General features: G+C 43.6%; 3 protein-coding genes across 3 annotated transcripts; 2 read left to right on the top strand and 1 right to left on the bottom strand.

Annotated features, from left to right (window-relative positions):
* Positions 1–1,077: 1,077 nt before the first annotated feature.
* Positions 1,078–4,300, top strand: MELLADRAFT_106366 (uncharacterized protein; the record flags this gene model as incomplete). Its single annotated transcript, XM_007409825.1, has 7 exons — positions 1,078–1,566; positions 1,710–1,745; positions 1,785–1,970; positions 3,192–3,397; positions 3,511–3,677; positions 3,739–3,843; positions 3,903–4,300. The coding sequence occupies 7 exons, from the start codon at positions 1,078–1,080 to the stop codon at positions 4,298–4,300; spliced, it is 1,587 nt and encodes a 528-aa protein (XP_007409887.1).
* An 8,146-nt stretch (positions 4,301–12,446) lies between these two features.
* On the top strand, positions 12,447–13,302 carry MELLADRAFT_63056 (uncharacterized protein; the record flags this gene model as incomplete). Its single annotated transcript, XM_007409826.1, has 4 exons — positions 12,447–12,527; positions 12,577–12,930; positions 12,980–13,177; positions 13,279–13,302. The coding sequence occupies 4 exons, from the start codon at positions 12,447–12,449 to the stop codon at positions 13,300–13,302; spliced, it is 657 nt and encodes a 218-aa protein (XP_007409888.1).
* Positions 13,303–13,794: 492 nt separating this feature from the next.
* MELLADRAFT_116438 (uncharacterized protein) lies at positions 13,795–14,402 on the bottom strand (the record flags this gene model as incomplete). The annotated part of the gene is made up of 2 exons (XM_007409742.1): positions 13,795–14,139; positions 14,191–14,402. Coding segments are annotated over 2 exons (426 nt in total), but the record flags the coding sequence as incomplete, so codon positions are not given.
* Positions 14,403–20,545: the final 6,143 nt, after the last annotated feature.

Here is a 20,545-nt window from a genome sequence, read left to right as displayed (position 1 = left end):
CAAACCAAAGATAGAACAACCGGATTTTGAACACATAACTTACATATACAATAATGGAGTTATGGTATAAAACCACTGCAACCCACTCCAGTAATGTAAGTGTACCCCACAAGTGCTATATGATAAATATAAACCCTTGGGAATAGAATTGCATAGGAATGTATCTAACCAACTCCATTGGATAGGGAAATGCATTAACTGTGGTATGTAAATGCTAGAGTATTACATGCCTTGTTTTTTCATTACGCATTCCATGCTAAAGCATAAATATAAGATTTATTTGTGGAGTGATCAAATATCCTCTTCATAATGAATGGCAAACAAACCAATATGCCATGGTGATCAACAGTTGACGTAGTGATATTCCATGTGCAATGGGATATTTATTACATGACCAGTGGTGTGGTCATGTAATATGCAGCCTTGTCATGTAATATGCACAAGCGAATGTTGCTCCCAGCTACATCACAGCTCGAGAGTCTATCCAATCCTCCAACGATAGCTCATATCATATCCTCAATATTTCACTCGCTACCTGTCCACACTCATGACATTAATCACACAAGCGCACCTCCATGAAAGGGTACGATTTCACGATCAGGCAAATACAAGACCCAAATTAATCAGGAACCGCACTGGGGTCTAATGACCCCTTCGATTTACATAATCGAAGTAGCGCAATGTGGCCACGGTCAGAACAGATTATAACTGGGTGGGATAATAACCTACGTTAGCGGACACATGACCACGCCTTTGAGCTTGGCACATTGAAAGATTCGGTGGTCAGCAGCGAACACCCTGTTTATTTACGTATCTCGATTGGGACATCTCAACCACGCAAACGGTCAGACAAGCTTATTTATTTCCCGATTGAGAAGTTTCAACACTGTAGTATGGGCCACTGATGATATGTTTGACCTGTAAGGAGGTCATTTCAATCTTGTTGGGGAATTCACAATGTACCAAAACGGCGACATTATCACACGCCAATAGACGATGTGCGCCTCAGTTTAATAAGTGATTTATCAATCTGAGAACCATGGAGGCGCTTAGCAGGGAATCGACTCTTTGTCGACCATGCCGTCACATCGACTCATACGCGGGCTGAATCATCGGCCGAAGCAACCCAAGGCATCGACGCCCTTGCAACGACAGCTAGAACTCAGCCGGACCCGTGATTTGGAGCATGCTGAGGCCGCAGATGCTGAAATTACGCATAGGCTTAACAATCCTTGTGGGCCTCACCATCCTATAGGTGAAGTAGCGCACTTACCTGAGCCGGGCGACGAAAATGATAATCCGGCTGAAGAACGTAGCGAAGACGACGAGGAGATTGACTTGACTCGATTTATGCCCATGCCGCATGATGGCCATCGTGAGGATGGTGACCTTCCCGACTTACACGACGACCCAATTATGGCAGGTTTGCGAAGGGAATTACACTTAGCTGATCGCCTGGCCAACGAGAAACGATGGAGTTGGCAGTATGCAATTATGTTACCCACATTTCTTCGAAGGCGACTGCAAACATCCAATTGGGGTAATCAAGTTAACTGGAACGAAGACGTACGTCCTCCCTGCACGTGCTCTGTGCGGACGGAGCGCGACGTGGACCTTGTGGACCTCCTTTGTGAGCTACATCATGGTTATCATAACATCATATGTCCTATTGAGATCGTGGCCTTTATATTTTCATATACTAACTGTAGGTTGGCCTAACTTACTTAGCTAGAAGGCGAGTCAAGGTTTGTTTTTGCAGACATTGTGATCTCTCGGACCCACAGAGGCTGCTGCAGATGGGTTACATTGCTGCGTCACCTTCGCGGCCTCGCACCGCGTTTTCGGTTCGCCTAATGGTCCACCATTACTCTCAGTGGATTCGATTTGCGATTCCAACTGAAGGGTACTGTCAAGCACTAGATGACATGCTTAACAACGGCAGTCCAGAGATACTTACACCAAAAGGGCACGTACGTAAGATATAATCAACGTGATATTTGTTTGCCAAAGAATTTACTAACGGGGATTAGCAGGCTAGAAACTGGCGACACCCTTTCTCAGTTGCGATGGATACCTATCGAGCATTGGTTATACAAATTCGAGAGTTGGAACATCAAAGACTTCGACTATCTGAGCTTGACAAGCTTGCGGACAACTGTCCGGCATGTTTTGGACCTGCAGTCGGCGTGGTTCGGCCAGAAGAACCTCACATCGTGGTGTGCCTAGATGGTAACTTTCAGCATAAACGACATGCACGTGCCAGTGTACCAATACCCGGTTCACTCCCTCCTCGACCCTCCATGTTCCTGGATCCCAAATTGGTCAAAGCAAAGGATCATTTCATGAGTCAAACACCGGATGTACCACTTGATGGAGTAAGTGAATAGATTCAGCAGCGATTTAAACTGGTCTTTCAGTATGTATACTCAAAGTAGAGTGATTTGATTTATCCTTTCAGGACCCGTGTACTGAAGCTCACACCGCTGCAAACGATGCAAGAGGTCGAGGACATTTCAAGAACATGGATGAATCCGGATTGCTGGGTATGGCATGTAGACATGACCATGTCTTGAAATTCATCAACCTTATTCAAAGCGGCGAAAAGCAGGTCTATGTTTATAATTCAAACTTCGAAGAGATGATTATCTTAGACTGACCATTTTGCCCTATGCAGATCCCATAATGCGCTTGCGCTAATAGAGTGGTTGCTAGATTTGATCAAAACAGACCAAAATGGAAGGACCACCGTTGGTATTTTATACGATATAGGGTGTAATTTGGACAAAACCATAAAGAAGGTCCGCCTGTCAGATCTCAGTAGTATAAACTTATACTAACTTCACTGACTGCTAATGCTAACTGGAAGAAAAAAGTCTTCACAGATCCAAATTATGCTAAGCAGGTCAAACTCGGAACCGCTCTATTCCACGCCTACGCTCACAATTGGTCATGTCAGCTGGAGTATAACCCTCGCCTGAATCGAGGTTGGGGCAAAAGTAATGGAGAGGGAATGGAGCGTGTGTGGTTCAAGATCTCGCCTCTGGTCAGAGGGCTACGGTATTCAACCAAACAGCGCCGGATGGTCACCTTGGATCTGTGGACGAACCATCGCAATGAAGAATTGCGTTGGAAATCAGGTGTCGTTTATTATCTACAGATGTTATTGATTTTTCAGATGACTAACTAAATAGGATACATTGTCATCCGTTCGCAGTTTCTTTCATGCTTGGCCAAGCCAAGAAATATCTAGCCGAGCTGCAAGAAAGCAAGGCTTCGCTCGCAAAGCTGACACAGCAAGATCCGGCTCAAACCGCGGTGTACTTTCAGATCCAGTGGGATCGTCAACGTTCCTTGCAGCTGAAAGCCATGACCGTGGAGGCAAAGGAGAAACGAGAACGTTTAGGTGTTTTGCTGACACTTGAGGAGGAGCTTTTGGAAGCCCGGCAAGTTACATTTTATCTCTGCCCCCCTGAAGATGAAAGTACAACATCTGACTGACTTTGTGTTCAGTCAAAAGCTGGCAGCCATGAATGCAGGTAACGCCCCCATACGAACAGCCGAACAGCGTCATGAACTGCTGGACCTGCCAGCGTCACTTGTTGCTCTTGAAGCCCAAATCCAAGCCGTTGCGGACGAGCTAGGAAATGCGGAACTGTTGAACGCTCGGAGAGGGAGCAGTGAGTGCCATTTTTATTTGGAACAAGGAAATCAAAATTGATCGCTTCCTTGCGCTGTTAGATGTCAGGGTTAAGGCGATGCTCAGCGTCCAGGTTGCCTTAGGGTTCTTGTACGAGGCTGCGATGGATGTGATACAACAGAGGGCTGATGCCGCCGTCAGAACTGGTGCGTAATAAACATGATCAAACACAGGACACATACGCTGATAATCAGTTGCGCCTCAGGTGCGACCCAGCAACCTCGTAATGAGCAACTAAGGAAAAAAAAACAAATCCTCCTCAAGAAGAAACTGGATACGTATTTAAGGCATGCTTCTCGATACAATCAACGTCACCGACCAACACCGCGACTGGTGTTACCAAGTTTGGATGAGGTTCTTGAAATGGATTTGCTACATCCTTTTTGGGATGAAGTCGCGCTGAACCACCTTGATGAACCATGGGCATCATGCCAGAGGACCAAGGATGGAATAGTAGCACTTCGAAATCAATTAGCATCTGAAGAGGAGCTCCGACGTCTGGCGCGAGAGGTTAGGCAGCTCATGGGTTGGGCGATTGACTATCAAAATCGTGTTGATAGGGCCAGGCCAAATGAACATATGGGTAAGCTCCTTGCCACCTAGTCGTACTCCATTACCCATATTACATATGGGTACCATGATGTATTACTGACAGCTAATTTTGGGCAGAAGTGTAACGCACTAGAAGCCCGTAGCCCGACACTCTGGCCTGGCTAAACGTGCATGTCGCCTGTGGGCGCATTGGAATAGGAGCTTGAAAGAGGTTTTGGAAACAACCCAAGCGTTGTGGAAAGCAATTCCTATGATCACGTCTTAATCTCATATCATTTTTTTTATTATTACATTAGATCAACTCACAACAGAAAAAAGAAAAGATCCATAAATCACACTCTTCAATTTTTATCAAGGCATGTGGACTCAAGACAAATAATCGAAATCATCATTTCAATTCAAATTATCACTATATGGATCTTGTTATTCTCAATGAACATCAATCTTACATTCAAAATGGTATATTTTATACAGACATAGAAGTTCAAATAAAAACAATACATACAAAAAAGATAAATAAATGAGATACATACATACCTTGGAAAAAAAAAGAGGGTCAAAAATTGAAAATGTCAACATTGATGTTACACAAATAAGATTAGAATTGATGAATCAAGAATGAAAACTCACCTAGTAGATTAATCAATCCCCAAACAGTTGATCTACAAGAAAGAAGTCAAGAATTGAAATTGGAATCTATGCAGCTATGAACTAACATTAAAGCAAGTCAGGAGAAAGTGGAGAAGTCAGTTTAAATGATGCAACAGAATAGAAGGAACAAAAAACTTACCTAAATGATCAAGAAGTCGAAATTAAAATTGAAGTCAAGAGAGTTGAAAATTGATTAAGAAGGCCTACAATCAAATTTAAATGAATTAATCTTAAACAATTGATGCAAAGTTCAAAATCGAATGACAGACAAATAAAGAAACAATATAACTTGTCATTATTGTGTAAGAGAGTGGAGAAAAATGTTAAGAACAGACCTCAAAATCAAAATCTAGATAGACAAAGATGAAAGAGAAAGTAACAAAAGACTTACAAGATAGATCAGAGCTCAAGATCGAAATTGAATTGAATGTTTATGAAGATTGTAGTTGAAACAGGCTGAGATCGAAATGGAGTTGGTGTAGTTAGAGACTGAATTGATTGATATTGAAGTGAAGGTGGTTAGAGTTGAGTAGTGATTGAGATAGAGGGGTCCTATGGAAGCTTTTGTTTCAACTTATCAAATAGATACCTAGAAGCAAAATGAAAAGGGAATCAAAATTTTAAACAAAGAAGATAAAGTTAGTAAACAAGAACAAACAAAGATAAAGAAATGAAAGAACTTACTTAAATGAAGATCAAGATCAAAGGTCAGAATCAAAACTGAATCCATCAATCTATTCATCAGATACAATAAGAATAGAAAAAAAAAGGAAACAGAATAGACATTCGATTTTGAGGTCCAAAGTTAAAACTAATGAAAACAAAGAAAGGAGGTAAAGGAGTCAGTATGAGAACAAACAAAGAAGTGAATGGGAAAAGAAACTTACTTAAATGATGTCAAAATCGAAATCTAAATACATAAAGTCAAGGATGGGATAGTGTAGAAGGAGAGAAAAGAAATTGAACTTACATTGTAAATCGATGGTGTGAAGATCGAGCTGGAGCTTGAGGATGAAGTGCGATCGAGAGGTCCTGAAAATCGAAATCTAAACAACTAGAGAGAAGAGATGAGTGAAAGAAAGAAAAAAAAGGGAGTCAACACAGATCATGAACAAGTTAATAAAAGGATGAGCAGTAAAAAACAGGGTACTTAGCTGTTTTGAAATAAAACTAAATCGAAAATCAAAGTGAATCTGGTGATGTCGTGATTTGAACATAGAGGCCCGATCGGAGATGAAGTCGAAATTGGAAAGGGAGGAGGGAGTGATCAGGAGGTTTTTTCTTAAATGTATCGGTCTCGTTTTTTTTGTCTCGTTCGTGTCTGTGTGTGTGAAGTGTGTGTTTTTTTTTTTTTTTTTGGTGATTCATCTAAGAAAGAAAAAGAAAGAATTTGTCGTTATTAAGAAAAATAAGTCTCTGAGTGATTGATTTTAAAAGAGTTAGCGTATTATTGAGAGTGTTCGTTCTTTCGAAGAATTAAAATTAAATCAATAACGAGTCTTGTTTGAAGTGTTTTGAAGTTTGTTCTTTGTTTGATTGTTGTCTTTAAGCTTAGTTATTCCTAAATCAAATCAGTGGAGTGATAGTGTTCTTTTAGTATCTTGAAAGATTGTAATCGGTGGTGTTTGCTGAGCTGGGACAAGAGTTCATTAGTTATTTTTTTTTATTTTTTTTATTGCTATATTTCACAATACGTGAAAGTCCTTTACACAGACCTAGCCAGATCCTTGGTTCAAATCCCTCCTAGACCTTAGCCATTTTTTTTAGAAAGTTTTTTTTCTAGTGTAGTTCTGCTAAACTTATACTAGAGTTTAGAAATTTTATTTTTCTTGATTCTATCCCGTCTCCCTTTATAAAAATTATCTAGTTTTTTATTTTTGTTCAATTAGTTTTATTATTATAAGTAGTAAAACATTACGTCTAACTCGAAACTTACTTAGTTTTGTGTTAATTGTGTGTGTACAGTTGGTAGGGTATTGTTGGTTTCCGCGGAATCTTGAGGTTCTTTTAGAAATATTAGATTATTGTTACGTGATAGATTTGTGAAGGAAGAAAAGTTGTTAAGAATTGTTCCGGTGTTAATTTTTTTATTATTGAACTTTTAGTTAAAGGTTGAGGGCAGTCTACGACAACCATAGTTTCATCCGTGTGGTTATTCCTTCTGCACGGTGATTCTTCCCCTCTCCGGCTCAGCCTACGCCACACAGCGTAGGAGTTCTACAGCGTACGTGGAAGGGAGGGTGGAATCAGACAATACTTTACTTGTTCTGTGGCAGCAAATGCTTGCGCGGACCACAGGTGCTCCGGTAGATATACTTATGCTACCAATACTCTGGGCCCCAGAAGGGGCGGATGAGGAGGCAGAGTACCAAGGTATGTTAGAAGAAGAGGAACAAATGGAACAAGGTATTGAAGATGACTGGGAGATGGAACTTGGATACAGACGTATGGCACTTGATTGATGTAATATAGATAACTTACCAAGCCTTTGTGATTACTCACCAAACCTTTGTTGCTTGATGACCTGGCAATGTATTTCATTATAATTACTCGAAAAATGTCTGAACGGATTAATCCTTATTTCATACATGTGGGTAATGTTTAAATTGGTGTGAACCAATATACTGTTAACAATTTTCAGGAATTGATAACAGTATATTGGTTCTCATTTTTGTGTTACATTGCCAAAGAATGACTTGGTAGTCAAAGACTTGCGATCAAGTGCTTGCAATTTTAAAGGTATTCATTGCTCAATCAACTCAGAAATTATTACACATGATACTAGCTACAAGTGACAGTCTGTCATGATAAGGCTTCCACTAGGTCATAAAGTCATAGTTATGTAAATGGTGAGGTATGAAACGCATGAGTTTGTATCAGTCAATGTGAATACAAACTTCTTTTTTTTTTCGGCGTCGATTTTTGTTATGTGCTTTCAAAAAAACCGCATGACTTTCTACGAGGGGTTTCCACGCGTCAAACCAACTGGAGGCGGCGGTTTCATGGAATCGCCGCCATGTTGCACATATACGAGGAGCTGGGAAGTTGGCTTGGGTAAAATCGAGCAATAGAGATGTAAAGTGATAGTCGGCGAAGGCAAGAACGATGGGAGGGTTAAGGTTGTAAGGGGTGGAGTAGGGAAAAACCATCTGGCTGTAAGCGCCAGGTTCATAGTACAACACAGGACGATTGAATGTGTTTGCGATCACCCCACCCCAACTGGGCATGCCAAGCCAGTGCTGTTGTTCAGTGAGAACGTTGGGTTTGGTTGTGAGAAGCCGTGCCAACGCTTCGGGTCGATTCTCAGGTATAAGGCGATCATCTGAGGTGTTGGTTACTGTATCAGCCATTCTTTGGCGCACACTGTACCATTCATCCTGGGATTCGCCAATGGAGATTGCTATAGCTCGGAACCCGCAGTGCCCATCTGATTTCACTTCTCTCACGTCGATGACAAAAGGTTCAAGCCAAGAGTGAAGCCGGTACTTCGCCAGGAGGGCCGGTAGATTCGGATTAATTACACTAGGCTTTTGTAATAGTATAGCCTCGCGGGCACGTTTACGTGTCACTCGTGGACTAGGAGTTGGTGATAGTGAAAGCGAGGTTACTGGGTGCGAGGGTTTAATGTCCTGTTCCGGACTTTGTATTTCCGAAGGTTGCAAATCATTGGTCATTTGTTGGGAATGGTGATTGATGGTTGGCATTGGGAGCAAAGCAATTGATGGTGGGTTGGGAGCCGGTTGGTTGTTAGTATCAACCAGTGGAAGAGCCTCAGGCTGAGAGATGATTAGGTCTTCAAAGTTGAAGGTTGACATTGTAACATCGGATGGTCCACATAACTCTTTGATGAGCCTCTCGACCTAGGGAGACAAGTTTATCATCAGTTGAAATTCACATCAATTACACGCGTCCTCCTACACTTAGTGCTTACTGAGTGTTCTTCCTGAACGGGTGGGGCTGGTGATGTTCGGGCTGAAAGTGGGGTGACCGAATCGTAAAGGATTTTCTATGTGTTTGAATGAACATGTAAGTTTCATAATCTTGCGTCGTATGTCGAGGTTAAGTTTTTGTACGTACCGGCTGAGGGGGTTCAGGCAATAATGAGATAGGTAACGTGTATTCATCATTGACCATGTGTTCATGACTGATGATCGTCTGGATTTTCTTTAGGACACTCTGCCGTCGATGCGGGGCCATGGCGCACAGTTGGGCTCTGAGGGTGGAGAGGGTTGATTCGACCAACTCAAATGTCTTCAGGTCGGCATCGATGTCGTAGTAGCGCTGTCGAGGTGGAGTAACTTTGTTTTGTTTGGCCAAAGGGTCTACATGATGGTCAGGCTGGTCGGTGTTCTGATTCATCATCGGTTGAGTAATGAGCTTTTCCTGAGATATTAGATGAGAATGATGATAAACTGGGATTCGTATGGGATGATTCATTGAAAACAATGAAGATCACTGACTCTTGTTGAGGTGGGGTCGACTTTTGTTTGCGGCCTATTGAACATAAAAGGTAAGGTAAACAATGTGGACTTTTTTTGTCGATCTGCTTATCTCATTGATTGAAAGTTATTTACTTACCATCTGTTTGAGTTCGCCAGTGGATTGGCTGCTTCAGGTGTAAAGGTAGGTTCGTTTATGAAATCCAGACTATTGAAAATATAGGGAACGTCACGTAAGTAAGTTGGTTTCTTTGATTGGCTGGTATGAATGTGAAGTTGAATCTCTTACTGTGATCTTACATTCGCCGGTTCATGCATCGGTGATTCAGCGTCCTCATCAAAAACGATTCCGGGAGCTAGGATAGGCCCAGCGTTAGGGTCCTTATACTTCTTGCGAGGTTTAACGTTAAAATCGGGCGGGTGGTTGTGACCAAGATGAGTATGGATGAGGATCCAGGATGTTGAATGATAGAGGAATCGAGTGTCTAGTTTGAAGGGACATCCAATACGAGCCGATTTGGTGGTTCCGACAACAGTAGGTCCACCGGATGGATAGCCTGATCTGTAGCATTCGTAGTGCAAGACTGCACTGCTCTTTTTTTGTGAGTTACCAATTCTCATTCGATATCCGTGGTGCGTGGCTGGAAAATCTGAGACATATTCATCCATCTTTCTTCGATCTTTGTGAAATATTTCAATGATGCCAGGTACCGGTAATACATACTTGTCGTGGCTGGGCTCCATTTGTACGCCGTATCGAGAGTAATGGGGAAATCAAGGTAGACAAGATGGAAGCCTTGGTTCTTAGTGATAGCTATATTGAGATGGGCTTTGAAGCGTGATGAGGATGCTCAAGTAGGTGGTGAAGTTGGTTAGTCTGAAGGTTGGTATGATGATGATGAGGTATTGGAATTGGGATAGTGAGACTGTGATTTTGGTAGTGAGATCTGTATTTAAGTAGTAAAATCTTTTCCTTGGGTTGTGTCTTTGGTATGTGAGTCGTAAATTCATGTGCTTGAGTAGTAACTTAAAGTAATATTCTTACTTGAGGGGTAAGAATTGTGCTTGAGTAGTAAGGGTTTTCCTCGAGTAGTAAGATCTGGTGGTTTGGTAGTGAGATTGTTACCTGTGTAGTAAGATCTGGTGATTGGGTAGTAAGATTTTTACACGTGTAGTAAGATCTGGTGGTTGGGTAGTAACATTATTGCTTGTGTAGTAGGATCTGATGGTGTGGTAGTAACATTATTACATGAGTAGTAAGATTATGACTCGTGTAGTAAGATGTGGTGGTTTGGTAGTGAGATGGTTAGTTGTGTAGTAAGATCTTTTGCTTATGTAGTGAGATTTGTACTTGGTGCGTGTGGGGGGCCAAGGCCCCCCCCTTATGGGAGTGTGACTTAGTGATCTTTCTAGGTCACCGTAGGACCAGCTATCTTGCTAAGAAATTCTAAAGGGGGGCATTCCAAGTACATAGGATGATAGCTACATGTGTATCATCCAATACACTTGGTGCTTTTCAGTGTACACAGGTGTGCTAACGACTCTATACTAGGCTTCCAGATCGGTCGAATTCTACGTCAACTACCTCCTCAATACCAACATCACCTCCGTCCTAGAAATTGACGCGCTGTGCGCCAACAACATCATCAGTCTCCGTGGTAGGGTCGTGGGCTACGATCAGATTGCTGCAACATGGGAAATCGACGTGAGTGCCTCCGATTTCATATCAACAACATGCCACTACGCCAAATTGAAAATTTACCGCTGAGTTTAGAAAATTGAGAAGACATAGAAAATTATGGAAAATCTGGGAGGGGTCAGAAAAATATGAAAAAATATTGGTTGGGCCCTTTGGTGCATTCCAATCATCTGGCATATTTTTTCATATTTTTACAACCACAATGCAAATAATGTCAGAAACCCAATTTTGGTCCAAAACTGGCAGGTAGAGAGACAGTGACCTTGCAACACCAACAAAATCATCAATTTTTCTCCAACACATGTAATGTCTTGACATTCTGAATTCCACATTCTGGATCTACAGTTTGTGTGCACAAAAAAGCTGTGTGTCTCCAATAATGGGTGAGATATATCAAGAGACGTACACAGCAGAAACCATATATAAGCATAGAAGTCATAACTACAATGGCTTCAGCACCTTAATAAACCTTGTAGAGACATCATGCGGCTTCCATAAATTGCAAGTGTTCAGATGATTGAACAAAAATACTCATATTTTTGTGCTTGGAGGTTTTTGCCCAAATATTGCTAGTTTTGGACCAAATTTGAGTTTCTGACATAATATCCCCTGTGAGCATTTTGGTTTGGGGAGACTTCAAAAATCATGGCAAAAATATGCAAAAATATGCAAAATGAGGGGACAGCACCCATGAATTGAATCATTATTTTTTCAAATTTTTCTGACCTCCCCTGTATTGGTGATATTTTTCTACAGTTTCAATTTTCTGAACTCAGCGGTAAATTAGTGATCTGGCGTAGTGTGCGCTGACACTTTCAATGCAGGCTACCGAGATACAACACATCACTACAACAAATCGGCGTCGCAGTCGACGTCAACGCGCAATGGAGCCATTATAACTGTTATTAATGCGGACCTCTCCACTGGAACTCTGTCGCCCACTCGGGCTACCATGGTCACCAACTTGGTTTTTTGCTGAACGGTAACACCGTACCAATTGTGAATGACCAAGGAGCATATCCAGGTTTCGAAGTTGATACAAATTGGGTCCCTGATTCTCGCGTCGTTAACCTCTTTGTTGTCATGATGGTGTGCCACAAACTGAAGCAATTTTTGTATCGAAGCGGAACCGTTGTCCGTATTCCGCATGACGTGACTTTGTAAGACGTGATTTCTCAATGTCGTAACCAACCAAAACACCTCATCATATGAGAAATCTATTCATCCGTGCTTCCAACAATGATGCACATTACGGCGTCGACGTCCAGTCGGTGGGGTCTCAATGAACACCACTTTATGCGTCACGTGCATGTTCCCGTCTTCGTCAGTCGACGCAGGCAATAGCGAAGTTATTTGACGTATAAATCCTCCTGTGCAATACCTATTGTCTCTGCCGTCGGCCTCCCATATGGAGAAACTCCCTATCTCGACGGCCAACGCTACGCCTCTGACTATGCAGTGGAGGGGAGTTGTCACACTCCAAAATGAGGTAAGCATAGCCCAAAACATTCAGTGCTCATTATTGACTTCAAGATTAGGTTTATTTAAAGGATCAGCGCTCCCACTGGCATCGATGCTTTCAAATCGAGACTGCGAATCCACTCGCGCTTCGCCATCACTCCGTTTTCACATTGAACATAGACGACGACAAGCCATTGGACGACGGCACTATCGTTACCATGGCGGGGGAACTGATAGCTCCCAATGATGGAACTGAGTCAATGATTGTCATGTACGGCGAAGTCGAAGTTTTGACGCCGACTGCTGCAATCCTTTCTGGCCATCGCTTGAATAACCTCGCCGTTCACAGTCGGGGCATTGTCCTACAACGCACAGGCGACGAGAATAACTGGAGTTCATTGATTGTGAATCACAACGTATTCGTCAACTCTGTAAGTCTCCAACTTTTAAGTTTTCTACATTAGTTGACCAATGATTAAGTCGGTACGATGGATTTGGTACACGGCAATGTATGTCGACATTGGAGACAAGGTGCTACCAATGTTGACAGACTTGCGCTCAGGCTCCATCGTGGACCTCTCTGGCACCGTTCTCGAATATAACGATGAGTCCAACATGTGGATAATACAGGTGAGAATTACATGGCCTAATATGAACGTATCTGACAAATCATTTATGGTAGGTCGAGACGGTGCAACGTGTAAGACCTCGCACTGCATAAGGACTCTTTTTTAACGATTTGTATACGTATTTTGCAATGTAATGAGAATCTGATTTAGTTACCCGAGCCACTCAGAGCCTGACAGTCCATCGTCAACCCGGGTTTAAGTAAATCCGCAACGCCCACATCATTACCGTTCTCGCTCTCTCATCGTACAACACTTCTTAATTCACACACACGTAGATAAGAAACATCAAAACGATATGAATTCACTTTGAGTCAGGGAATCGAATACGCAAAGATATAGTGCGGGTCCCACTACGAAGCGACCTTGAAAGCGGAATTGACCTGCCATTGCAGAAGGAAGTCAGTCACTGTTCATGACACTGACGGTGCAAAGCTCACCCGAATAGAGATCTTCGAAGTCGTGTTGTCAAAACCGATCACGTTACCCTCGAAATGAACGACATTTTGCATCGCAAATGTTTGCGCTTGATGTTGGAGCAACACCCATATGTTAACCACATATTCAGCATTAAAGACACGGAACTGTAATGACTGTCGAATCACAGTCAGCGACACGTCATGCAACGAGGAATGAATTTACAGATGGGTCCCAATTGCGGTGCTTTACTGTGAAGATCCACGTTTCACGATCATGATCGTCTGGAAACAAAACTGAGCATCCGATTATAAGACCTGTCCCGATTGCAACTGTTTTATTTGCAGTCGAACGACGTGTGAGGGCGAAGTTTCCTAACTTAATTGTGTCCGCTGGGTCTGGAAAGAGGATTATCGTATTGTCGGTGTGAATACACAAGACTGAGGCTCGCAATCTATAAACAATTTTGCATTCGAGACCAGGAGATGTGGCTGGCGTCGCTACCACAATTGGTATGTCTGTGATCCGGTTCTGTCGTCCGTGTATGCTGGAAAGCAAGTATTGGTGTCTAACTCGAGTGCCGGGGATCTCTGCTGCCTTTAACAATAAGTCAGAGACATAGCCCGATTTCGACATGGAAAGACTTACTTGGCTTCTCAGGGTTGTTATAGTGTGGAAATGCAGTGGCAGAACGAGATCAATGTCGGCATCTTCATATACTTCGTTCATCTTGGCAGGTGCTGTGGTTGTTAGTAAAGGTGGAGCGTTGATGGATGCTAAAGTGATGCTGACACGAGAAGTATGTCGTTAGTCGATGTACAGCGAACCAATGACAGAACAACACAGACTCCACATTGGTTGGAGGGATGAAACCAACTGAAAACCACTGAGTATTGTCTTTGTTCGGACCCAGCCTGGCCATGATTGTACGAATTTCCGTGCGTAGTTCAGGCCTGATCGAGTTTAATGTCGACTTGGTCGTGTTTGCTAACACCTACCTGTTAGCACCGCGAGACAGGACGCTGCTCATTGACTTCCGCGAACGTTTGCCCGCCGCGGTGGCTGCGCACCGGTAGTTTCTTAGAGAGTGCCATTGCAGCATCTCCAACGACCTCACAACTATAAGAGTGACCAACAATTCTCCACAATTTAGAATGTAAGCTCCGCAAAACCACGATCAAAGAAGATTATAATTATGCCCTCTTTGTCACATTCTCAAAACGGTGAACTCATGGTCAGTCTCACAAATCCCAAAGATGATCTCGATTGCTGAAATTATTTCGTTGCAGCAGGAGCCGAGTCCCGTCGTTTCCATCATGATCGTAAATATCAATAATGAAGGCCTCAGACTATGCATTACGTGCGTCGAGTATCAACGTCAAGGCCCTCCTTCTGTCCACCATATTATACTTCCGGGCATACGCGCCAACGTTGGTGGATTCTTACTTTATTACGGGGTAACCAATTACTAACTCATCAACACTTGCAGTTACAACGTCGATGAGTTCAGCCACTCATTCAATTCTCCGCCTTGCGTCTTTAATGATGTCCGACCTGGCGACGTTCCTATTTGTAATACAACTTTGCAGACGGCGTGGCCCATGTTGTGGGCGTGCGGTGACCATGAAATGCACAATACTCCGCTAAAAACTCTTTTCTACAATGCAACAGTAGAATGTGATGTTATTGACCACCGAGGCTGATGGTTGATCATGAGGTCACTAGCCTAAAAATCAGACCACCTTTAACATTGTCTGAGTTTCCACTGTGTCAATGATGGACGCTCTCAACGGAGAACTCCAAAACGTTGAAACCCGCCCATTTCACTTCCAGACGTTGCAGCGTATGTTCACTGGAAGCTACCTCATGACGTTATTCGAGAGCCACCTCAACGCATCTGTCATCCAAGAGATATTCAACCAGGTCCATGCTTCGCTGGAGGTAGCGTGACTGTAGTTACAGGGCTCTCATTATACGTGACTGCGTCAGATTGACCTGGAGGAGGCGCCGACATTGGTTACCTTAAACCTCATCGCATTACGGAGGAATACCAGGCCAATCTTTGGGACCAGACCAGCGTTTTTTCTTACAACGGCCGTCATGATTTGACCATGGCCTTCGAGGCATGGTCTGTTTTGCAGTCGTGATTAAAACTTACAGAGCTTTGTTAACGGCTTCAACTTTACCTATATGTGATAACAAGTGTGTGTTTTGTAACTCAATACGCTGCAGCGCAGGAACACGTTACATCAAATCAACTCTGAGTTCCAACCTCACCCGCATTCCGAATCATCAAATTAGGCTGTGAACGGCAATGGCTCCGTCACAAAGGGCGGCATCTCATCCAGCAGAAAATCACGAATTGTACCTACTCAATCGTTTCAGCGCCGAAATTCCACATTATCTAGGACCATGTAATGAAGTTTGCTCAAAGTGCCATTTGTTACACTGGATCGAGGAGAAACCAACGAATCTCAAACCATCGGAAGCAGGTTCATACAGTATGTGTTGTCGCAAAGGTCAGGTCATCTTGCCACAACATTACTTCACTTTTCCACCCGCACCACCGTTTATTATTGAACTTCTGACCTCGGAGAGCAACCGTACGTTCCTTCAACAGATACGCAGAGTGTATTCGATGCTAACTTTTCCAAACGCAGGTGCCCGAGGTTTCAGACAAAACATTCGTAGTTACAACAACGCTTTAAGTTTTACTTCACTCGGCGCAAAGATTGATCGCTCCGTTGATGGACCCTACGGTATACGATGTTTTAAGATATCTGGACAACTTATCCACAACGCTGGAAGTATACTGCCTCCAGACAATACCGCACCGGGCTTTGCTCAAATCTATACAATGGGTGACGACATTGCTGAAGAGGCCGACCACCGGGTCTTGATGTCACGCGCCGACATCGACCCCACTATCATCGAACAGTTTCTCAAGTTCTTCTATGACAAAAACCCCTATGCCATTCAATTCAAAATGGCATACCAGATTTCGCAGCAATACGGTAGTATATCGTTCAGAATTAAATCCATTCCTCCAACGGCCATTGGCCAACCAGGACACGACGTCAGGACTTACGCTCGGCCTTCTACAACTGAATTTGCAATGATAATCGGCGGTGGCGGTGACATCGGAAACGAAAGTCGAGATTTGATCCTTCACAGCGTCGACGGAGGCTTCAAGAGAGTCTCCGAACTCCACACCGGTTATCTGCCACTACGATATCCAGTCCTGTTTCCATTCGGCCAGGCCGGTTATGATCAATATTATAGAGTCCCAAATCCCCAAAGTTAGTGATATCCGCTCTCCACATTATCTCAGACTAATCCACATTTGTTACAGATACTGGTCAGAGGGTGTCCACCCTGCAATGGTTCGCTTATTTGTTGTTTAAGCCTCCATCCGAATTCTTGACAATCCTCTCTTCGCACATGCTACTTCAAGAATTGGCAACGGATCTTTACGCATGCGTGGAAAATCAACAAATCCATTATTTCAGAACACACCAGGACACCATCAGATCGGATCTTTATTCTGGCGCTGTCGAATCACTCGGACGGAATGATTTTTGTTTTGGCCGGCGCGTAATATTACCTGCGTCTCACATCGGAGGTCCACGAGCAATGACACAATTGTATTACGACGCAATGGCGTTGGTGAGGCACTATGGTCAACCGAGTTTCTTTATCACAATGACTGCGAACGACAATTGGCCAGAGGTGCAGTCCTGTTTGGAGTATGGCCAGGTAGCGATTGATAGGCCGGATATTGTGACAAGAGTCTTTAACATGAAGTGGGAAGAAATGATGCACGACGTGAACAAGAAGGGCAGGCTGGGGCCAGGATGTTCTCATGTCTCAACCATCGAATTCCAAAACAGGGGAAGACCTCATGCTCACTTCATTCCGATCATGGCGAAGGGTGGCGCACCGAGGACTCCGGGAGCAATTGATCTCATTGTTCGAGCCGAGATCCCCGATCCAGACACAGAACCAGTATTATTTGACTTGGTAACCAGCTTTATGCTCCACGGCCCCTGTAATTCTGAAAGTCCTTGCTGGAAGAAAGGAAAGTGTTGATCCGGATTTCCTAAGGAATTTGTCAAAAACACAATGATGACAGATGAGTCTTATCCAGCCTACCAACGTAGAGACAATGGCCGGCAGTTCATAAAGGGTGGCTACACGTACACCAATCGTGATGTGGTGCCATACAACACTTATTTATTGATGAAGTATCGATGTCACATTAACGTGGAGGTCGCGGTGAGTATACAGGCATTGAAGTATCTATACAAGTATATAACCAAAGGACATGACCGCGCTTCTCTCGCTATGTCTGCGGATAACGAGTTGGACATATATGTCGATGGACGCAGCTTGACTGGGACTGAGGGTTAGTGCGATGTCCTAAATCTGAATCGAATAATACTGACCACATTGTCGGCAGCGTGTTGGCGGCTCTTTCAGTTTCATATGTCGAGCCGGTATCCAGCCGTCGAACGCCTTCCACTTCATATGCCTTGAGACAACATTCTATACTTTCGCACCATGCAAGGCCTCCAGAATCAAATCGACTCGGGAAAGGCAGCACAAACACCACTTACTCAGTTCTTTGCTCTATGTGACTACAACTATTATTTGGAAAAAGCAAAAATTTTTGTCCTGTCCTTAACGTATCCGGAAATGGTTTGTCACTTCCGGTGGGATTCGGACGTGAATGAGTGGTTGGTAAGGACATATAAATCAAAAACAGTTCCCCGGGTCTATTTCGCAAGTATTTCTCAAGGAGATCGATACTTTTTACGCTTGCTGCTATTCCATGTCAAAGGCCCCACCTCTTTCGAGAATCTACGAACTGTCGGTGGAGTTACATACGAAAACTTTAATGGCGCGGCGGCGGCACTCGGCCTCCTCCTGAATGACGACCATTTCGTGGCCACCATGGAAGAGTGTTCGCAAACTCAAAGTGCCTACCAGTTGCGTTCAGTCTTCGCCCTAATTCTGAAGTATGGACCCGCTAGCAATCCGAGGCGACTTTGGGATTTATTTGCCAATGCAATGTGCGACGATTGCGCGTATGCGATGAAGCAGGTAAACGCGGAGGTTGAGCCAACTGGGGAAATGATCAGGACACTCGGTCTATGTCGCATGGAGCAGGCTCTTGAAGAGGTTGGTCTCAATCTGACGGTGTTGTCATTATCGCGGCCAAGTCTGAGTTGTTTGGAGGGGTACGGGACTCTTTTTGATTGTGATGACAATGATTTCTCAATGGCGGCCAGTGGGGATTTTGTCATGGAAAAGCTTGCAACGATGAACGAAGAACAGTTAGCCATTTTCGAAGCGATCCGAAATCGACTCAGTGATGGTAGCAATGGCCTCTTCTTCCTCGATGGCCCAGGGGGCACTGGCAAAACATTTACGCTAAATACGATCCTCCATTATTGCAATGCCATGAAGGTTCCGGTCCTCGCAGTCGCATCATCCGGAATTGCTGCTTTGTTATTATATAAAGGCTTGACTGCCCACTCGGCATTTAAAATACCCCTGAATTCGGACGCGACGTCAACGTGCAACTTTTCGGGACGAGACGCAGTCTCTACCCGGTTGAGAAATTGCAAGGTCATTGTCTGGGACGAGATTTCAATGCAGAATAAAGAGGATGTCCATTGCGTAGACAGGTCGCTCAGGGATTTAAGAGGTGTTGACAAACCATTTGGAGGAATCATCATGCTTTTTTCGGGAGATTTTAGGCAAACATTGCCGGTGATCCCCCGAGCGAGCGTAGCACAACAAGCTACAGCGTCTCTCAGACGGTCTTATCTATGGCCAATGGTTGAGCAATATGCATTGGTTACCAACGTCAGGCTGTTGGGAAATGACAATCGTAATTCGGCAATGAAGCAACGGAACATCGATTACGCTGCGTGGTTGTTGGAACTAGGGTCAGGTGAGCTTCAAGATAGCACAGAGGCACTGGTGCCGTTGCAGCACATCAACGTAAAGTGTATACCACCAACCAAGGTTTTTGACAAGAGAACAGCAACAAAGCTATACTCCAAGGCTAATGCTTTGGTCTCGCAGCGGAATTGGAATGATCTCGCTACATATTACAGTGAACGATGTATTATAACACCGTTAAACCGTTCGGTGGTGGCGATCAACGAAGAGATGCTGGACGTTTTGAACGGTGACACATTTGTTTCCAACTCCATCGATACTAACGACGACTCCACCACCTGCGATCCGTTAACTCCAGAGATATTGAATTCTACGGAATGCGACATGTGCCAAAGTGACAACTTGAAATTTCAATTTTTGAAATTTCAGAATTCCCGGGTCAGAAACTGACAAAACTGGATTAAACATCGGATTTAACTCAAATACTGGTCTGAAACCCCCTGTATTTGGGATGAAACCGTACTTTTTGCCAGTTTTTACTGGTTTCCAAACCACTACCCTGAACTTGACTGCTGAGTTGGCACTTTGGCACAAATAATACGCAAAAATTTCAAAAAATCGAATTTCAACATTAAAAATTTGACAGTAAACAAAAAATGTCCACAGAGAAAGAAAACAAGTGTAAAACTCAGTTCGGAATTGGCAAGAGCATCATGATGTAGGTGTGAGTACTGATGCATATTGTTTCCTTGATACTATATCTGCTTCTTATTTTGTTTCCGCTGCAGCCTTCATAGTAGCTAAAACGCTTGCAGCTGGGGTATCATTGGTGTACCTCAAATTGGGTATCAAACCTCTGACACCACCAATTATAAAAGATCCTAAACATCCCCAAGAAAATCTGGAGTTTTCTACCAGTTTGATCTGCACATTCAGAGTGGAATGAAGATCCTTCTCTTCCTTCCGGTTCCACACTTCTACGGCTCCAGTTGATCGACTGAAGCTGCAGACCACCTAACACTAGGTGGTCCAACTTTAATAGACAGACCACCTAGCCTTAGGTGGTCTGGAGCTCCAGTCGCTCCCTAGAGCT

The sequence above is a fragment of the Melampsora larici-populina genome, assembly GCF_000204055.1.
Source record: "Melampsora larici-populina 98AG31 unplaced genomic scaffold MELLAscaffold_17, whole genome shotgun sequence".
NCBI lineage: Eukaryota > Fungi > Basidiomycota > Pucciniomycetes > Pucciniales > Melampsoraceae > Melampsora > Melampsora laricis-populina.
This window is presented reverse-complemented; position numbering and strand designations above follow the sequence as displayed.